Consider the following 7,296-nt stretch of genomic DNA (forward strand, 5'->3'; position numbering starts at 1 on the left):
TAAAGGCGAAAGCCACACAAAAAAAACATTGAAAAAAAAAAGGTACTCGAGTACATAGTACTTTCCACCGCACTGCATGCTTCCTCGTGTCCTCCCTACACCTCCCTCCCTTCCTTCCTTCCTTCCTTCACAGGAGGCCAGCCTCCTGTGACCTAAGCGCAGCCCGCTTCATAGGCTTCAATTTTCTCAAACATGGATCTCCTCATTAGAGTTATCATATCTCATCTTTAATGCATTGTAACAATCTCATTGAGTGTAAATGACCCCGTGCTCGATGCGCTGTCTGCTCCGCCAGTCCTTACCCATGCAATAAGCTATTCCTCATAATTAGCACATTAAGACCGCGGAAGCCGCGGCGGTCATTTGAGATTTTAGTGTTTGGCTATTTAAAAAATCACACCCGTGTGAACTGAGTGGTGCAAGGTCTTATATAGTCTGATCAGCTGTGGTCTGACGTAATGTCAGTGACCATGGTAACCATGCTCACCTGTGCACACGTACACAGGTACACAAACATACAGACAAAGCTGGTTGTTGGAGTGGTTTGCACAAAATCACACTTGTATGAAGTGAGGGGTGCTCTTAGCATCATGCATCGTGTTCCGTGAGCTGAGCACATTCCGTGCTCTCACACACACACACACACACACACAAAGCTGTGCAAAGGGGAAAAAAGTAGCAGTCACTAACTGCCCGTCACTAACTGCCCCGCTGCGAGTTTGTACGTCTGCTATTTTTGAAAATCTTGAAAGTGAGAACTTAACTCATTTAGAATGCATTTGTCTCTATGTGTGTCACTCCCTGTCTGTTCCTCTGTTCTCTCTGTGTGTGTATGCCTCTCTCTCTCTCTCTCTCTCTCTCTCTCTCTCTCATTCTCCTTCGTTCACTCTCTGTCCGTCTATATCTCTGTCCAAAAAGTAGCAGATCTACAAGATCTGCTGCTATTTGTGGGCCTTGTGTGGTCAGGTCTCAGTGGGTTAGAGAGCGCGGGCCTGCAGCCTGGGTGTGATCCCCACCATGTCGCCACAGCGTCCAAACGGATGGATCTCAACAGACAGCCTGCCGCTGTGATCGGCATCATTATATTCTAATTAATCCTTTCTCCTCACAGTAACACACACACACTATACTACTCGATTATAATGTAGTTTAAGAGATGTACTGCATATCACACTGTGTGAGAGAGAGAGAGAGAGAGAGAGAGAGAGAGAGAGAGAGAGAGAGAGAGGAGAGAGAGAGAGAGAGGTTGAAGGATCTGGGAGGAGGTGGTGGTGTTGGTGGGGGGTGAGAGCGAGAGATATCTAGTGGGGAGTGCAGAAAAACTGAGAGACAGAGAGAGAGAGAGAGAGAGAGAGACAGACAGACAGACAGACAGACAGACAGACAGACAGACAGACAGACAGACAGACAGACAGACAGACAGACAGACAGACAGACAGACAGACAGACAGACAGACAGACAGACAGACAGACAGACAGACAGACAGACAGACAGACAGACAGACAGACAGACAGACAGACATTGAACGAAAGAGAATGAGAGAGACAGCCAGAGACAGTCAGAGAGAGAGAGAGAAAGACACACACACACACGTGCGCACGCGCAAGCACACACACACACACACACACACACACACACACACACACACACACACACACACACACACACACACACACACACACACACACACACACACACACACACACACACACACACACACACACACACACACACACACACACACACACACTGTACGCACAGAGAGAGCAGAGGGAGGGAGGAAAAACAAAGCATCACCGTATGACTGACTACAGCGATGTCATCGCCCGCTTGACATTGTAAAGGACCAGTGAAAGAAAGCGTTGTAAAAAGGCCGTTATACGACGTCTGCACTTAACGTATCCCTCTCCCTCGCATCCAGCTCCATGTGTGCATTAAAAAGAGGATATTATGGTTCCATGTATCTTCTGCGTGTAAATCAGCACAGGTATAGGGAGACCCAGGCAGAGTGCTGTGTGATAATAACATTAAAGGATTACAATGACACTCGTCGTGCCTGGACAAGATCACTTGTCTCAAAGCATCATAAAAAGCATATGCAGAGCATCTTTGTGGCTGAGGTGGGCGGGCCTCCAGCGTGATCTGTGAGTGTGTGTGTGTGCGGCTGTCGGTATGTCTGTCGGTATGTCTGTCGGTATGTCTGTCGGTATGTCTGTCGGTATGTCTGTCCGTATGTCTGTCGGTATGTCTGTCGGTATGTCTGTCGGTATGTCTGTCCGTATGTCTGTCGGGATGTCTGTCGGTATGTCTGTCCGTATGTCTGTCGGTATGTCTGTCGGTATGTCTGACGGTATGTCTGTCGGTATGTCTGTCGGTATGTCTGTCGGTATGTCTGTCGGTATGTCTGACGGTATGTCTGATGGTATGTCTGTCGGTATGTCTGTCGGGATGTTATCGGTATGTCTGTCGGTATGTCTGTCGGTATGTCTGTTGGTATGTCTGTCGGTATGTCTGTAGGTATGTCTGTCGGGATGTTATCGGTATGTCTGTCGGTATGTCTGTCGGTATGTCTGTCGGTATGTCTGTAGGTATGTCTGTCGGGATGTTATCGGTATGTCTGTCGGTATGTCTGTCGGTATGTCTGTCGGTATGTCTGTAGGTATGTCTGTCGGGATGTTATCGGTATGTCTGTCGGTATGTCTGTCGGTATGTCTGTCGGTATGTCTGTCGGTATGTCTGTCGGTATGTCTGTAGGTATGTCTGTCGGTATGTCTGTCGGTATGTCTGTCGGTATGTCTGTCGGTATGTCTGTAGGTATGTCTGTCGGGATGTTATCGGTATGTCTGTCGGTATGTCTGTCGGTATGTCTGTCGGTATGTCTGTCGGTATGTCTGTCGGTATGTCTGTAGGTATGTCTGTCGGTATGTCTGTCGGTATGTCTGTCGGTATGTCTGTCGGTATGTCTGTCGGTATGTCGGTGGAAACCCTTGGCCAATAAAGGGACCACCATTCTTGGTGACGTAACTAAGGTACAGTATATGTTTCAAGGTTGGTATAAGGTCAAAAATGTATTAGAGCGCCCCTCACTTCACACGGGTGTGATTTTGTATTAATAGAACCTGCCTGCCTGTAACAACATTAAACTGCAAACCTTTAGCTTAAGCTTATCATAACATAAACCGTTGATATTCGACAAGGCCATGGGTGGCCATATTATATAATGACCATTATTAAAGCTGGCATAAATAAATGATTTGATGAGGAAAATAATAACACACTACAACAACACGCAACGACAAGCTTGTTTAGTTACTTTAGCATAATACCATTACCACAGCGTTCACAGTCAGGTTATATGGAAAAATGAGCTTTGGTGATCACTTATGTACATGTATATATGTGGAATGGAATAATGCTGACTGTTGGATTCATATGGAGAAATGTATGCAAGTGAGGGTTGTAGTGAGGCCTACGTAATTATGAAATCCCACATACTGTATACAGTATGTGGGATTTAATAATGTTGTGTTATGGTTGTTGTTTTTAACAGGAAATTAATTACCTCAGACATTGTTAGGGTCTGAAGCACTGTCCGTGACTAAGACTGTGGCTGTGCGTGTGTGTGTGTGTTCATGTGTGTGTGTGTGTGTGTGCGTGCGTGCATGCGTATGTACACATGTATATATGTGTGGGTATAGGGTGGTCTGGGTGGGTGTTTGAATCCCGGCCTGAATGATTGTCCCAGTGCAACCCTGCTCTTCATGGCTCACTGCTTTCAAAAGACTTACTGTAGCAGAAAGATGGTCTGAGGATGTGGTCGTGTTGCTGCTCCTCAGCCCACTCACTTCTAAGATAAGAGGAGCAAGTTAAGTTAACTTAAGTTGTTGACCAACAAAGGCCACCCTCGCAGCATATACACTGGTCAGTACACCAACACGGATGAAGCTCGGGCCAATGGAACAGTGTCTATTGTGTTTGGATCACTGGTGGAAAAATGAAAAACGCCTGGAAATTCTCCAACATGACACTCATCGTCGGAGATTGATCGGAATGGCAGTGGATGAGGTGCATGCTGTCAATCAATGGCGAGTTTAGTGTAGAACAGTGGTGGGCCGTGACTCGTGAGAACATCGCAAGTGGGCCCTCAGATCATTGCAATGAAACACTACAATTGTATTGCTAATTTAACATGAATAAGAAAATCCCACTCGTGTGACGTGAGGGGCGCTTTTATCATCATACATCATCAGTGAAGAGACTAGAGCGTTACGTTAGTGACGCGTTACGTAACGCAACCTATTTTTGCGGTAACTATTAAGGTAACTAGTTACCTTTCCCCATTCAGTAACGCCATTATATTTCTTTTTTTTATCCCACGATTTTGCAACCCATTTTTTCACCCAGTGTCAATTATCTAATGTAATCCTGGGCACTACACATCCTCTGCCAACCTGGGGGGTGCAGCGAACTGACCTCATGCTTCCTTCTATGCATGAGGAGTCCAAGCTGCTTCTTTTCACCTGACAGGGGGGAATTTCCCCGGCCGGACGTAGCACGTGGGAGGAACACGTTATTCCGACCAGTTCCTTTCCCCTCCATCAGGCGCCCCGGCTGGCCAGGGGGAGGTAGTTTAGAGGCCAGGATTACTGCATGTTTGTTGTGAGGGTATCTACGCCGTTATAGTTAGTTACTGTGAAGTGAACCGTTGTTTCCCCCTGCGGAAGGCAGAGTCTCTGTCATCTATAGGCGACCTGCTCCTGCCTGCTGCGCGTCCTTACGCAAACCCGGCACAGACACACAAACCACAAACGCCGCGCGCACACACAAAACGCCGGCAGGCAGCACACCCACCACACATATACCAGTACAATCGCAAATGCCAGATGACAGCGACGGCGGGAACTTTTCAGCTCGGAAATACTAACATTATTTTTAATTTGTGCAGATAAAGGATGCTAAAAAAGGTAAAATGCAGATTGTGTGGACGACAGAAAGCACTGTCCACAGCGATAAAGAGCAATGCCAATCTATTACAGCACCTTACAAAGGTTCATGGGGCTCTCTCTCCAAACTAGTGGGCAAAGACCCCTAGGTCTCCCTACCACCAGTGATGGACCAACACCATCTAAACAAGACAAAAATAGATTTGAAATCGCCCACAGCAATACAATGACCAAAAGTTTTTTTTTAAGTGAAATATATCCCTTTAAGTACAGTACTTAAGTAAATGTACTTCGTTAGTTCCACCACTGGAAATAATACTACAGTAAGCTCTGAAAATACAGAAGCCGACCACTTAACAAGTGGGCTCACCCAGAAAAGGCTGGAAGCTGCTGTTGTAGAAACTAACTAGTTTCCTATAGGGTCCTTGTTTTTTTGTGGCTTTCGCCTTTATTTTATATATATATTTTTTTATAGAGGGACAGACAGTAGGCTGACAGGAAATGGGGAGAGAGATGGGGGGGTGACATGCAGTGAAGGCCGTCGGGATCGGGAGTCGAACCTGCAGCCCACTGCCAGACTGGATTATACAAGCCAAGGTGCCTGGACCGCTGAGCCACGGCCCAGGCCTATAGGGTCCCTGTTTACTTGCACACACACAGTGGAGGTTTACGTCTCAGTCACGCCCCACCCCGTTTTGATTGGCTGATGCGCAGCACGCTTCCATGCTCCAGCTCCAAGGGTCTGCCCCCTAGGAGCGCTATTAACCGGATGTTTTTTAGACCATGCCAACATATTTTCATGCGAATCAAAAATGCAAGTCTCGAGAGATTACTAACCCCCCCTATAACATGAGCTCATTACTTTTGGCTTCCCATGGACTGCTTTGCCTTCAAAATATTTGGAAGCTAATTTTATTAAATTTACAGCATTGTATTTACCATTGTTATTATCATCTTCTAGATTACATTGTCTCGACTTTTGCATTGTGTTTAATGACCTTCAAACATGTGTATGAGCGACAAGACCACAGACACAAAAGTCTGAATATCATGATTATGGTATTATTGTGCAGTCAAGTGCAATCAAGTCAAATTGAATCCGTTATTCTTCTGCATGTGTAGTATGTGCAGTACAATGCGTCAAGATGCACTCCTAGATCACAATACAAAAACCCCATTTTATACTTCAGCTATTCGAAAATAGCCAATCAAGCTCACAACGTGCTGCATCGTGACACGTACTAAGAAAGGAAGAAAAAAAGAAAAAACATCTTGACCCCAAAAATGTGTGCATGAGACGAGTGCTTTTACATTTGGTATTCAAAGTACATTTTGATGCCAATACTTTTGTGTACAAATTTGAATACTCATAACAGAGTAAGCCAATCTCTACATTGTAGTATTGCTACTTTTACTTTATTCTTTATTCAGGTTTTCAGGCCTCAATTGCAAAAAACAAACAAACAAAAAAACAGAACTTTGAACATTCAAATGGTTTTCTGTGGTCTGGGGTTTTCGGAATAATTAGGCTCAATTCAGCGAAGATGTATTAAAAATATATATGTGAAAAACAAATCTGAGTATCTTCTTCCACCACTGGTATCATCAGTAGCCTATATGTGGTGAGCCTGTGTGTCTTATAGCCTATTCTCTGGTATCATCAGTATATGTGGTGAGCCTGTGTGTCTTATAGCCTATTCTCTGGTATCATCAGTATATGTGGTGAGCCTGTGTGTCTTATAGCCTATTCTCTGGTATCATCAGTAGCCTATATGTGGTGAGCCATGTGTCTTATAGCCTATTCTCTGGTATCATCAGTAGCCTATATGTGGTGAGCCTGTGTGTCTTATAGCCTATTCTCTGCGGTACCTGTGGTGAACATGGTATCCTGCTCCGTTGATGCTCCACCCTGGCTCGTTGGGGTCAGGGATTTTGGCCGTCTTTGCGATCAGATGCTGCACCTCTCTCCACGTCAGCTCAGGACTGTGGGGGTGGGGGCGGGGGGGATAAGACATGAAACAGAATATCATCAAACAGCATCCTTTCCTCTACCTGCGCCTGCGCTGCACAGGAACCGAGTAAAACCACAGGGGAGGAGAGACTTCAACTCTGCATGATACTCTGGCTCAGAGACCTAGCTATCGGAGACCTACAGAGAGCTCATCGTGGTGCTAACAGGCTGCGGAGGAACATCATTTTGTCATTTAATAAGGCAAACGCAAATGTAGTGGCTCGGCCAGTCCATGCACAAATTGGGTTTTTGTGTCTGATGACATGTTGCCATATACTTTTTTTTTTTACCGCAGGTCCTCCAGACATAAAAATTATCTGTTTAAGTCAAGCCAAGGGCCT

At 45.6% G+C, this 7,296-nt stretch overlaps 1 protein-coding gene across 1 annotated transcript in view; it reads right to left on the reverse strand.

The window, feature by feature from the left end:
• Positions 1-6,797: 6,797 nt before the first annotated feature.
• LOC306925109 (neuroendocrine convertase 1-like) overlaps positions 6,798-7,296 on the reverse strand; it is a gene marked incomplete at its 3' end in the record, with an annotated part of 195,179 nt that continues 194,680 nt past the window's right edge. Inside the window, exon 13 of the mRNA XM_079503788.1 lies at positions 6,798-6,927. Coding sequence (XP_079359914.1) covers positions 6,798-6,927 — 130 coding nt within the window. The remainder of the gene's footprint in view (positions 6,928-7,296) is intronic.

Source organism: Electrona antarctica, assembly GCF_951216825.1.
Source record: "Electrona antarctica genome assembly, chromosome: 6".
NCBI classification, from domain to species: domain Eukaryota; kingdom Metazoa; phylum Chordata; class Actinopteri; order Myctophiformes; family Myctophidae; genus Electrona; species Electrona antarctica.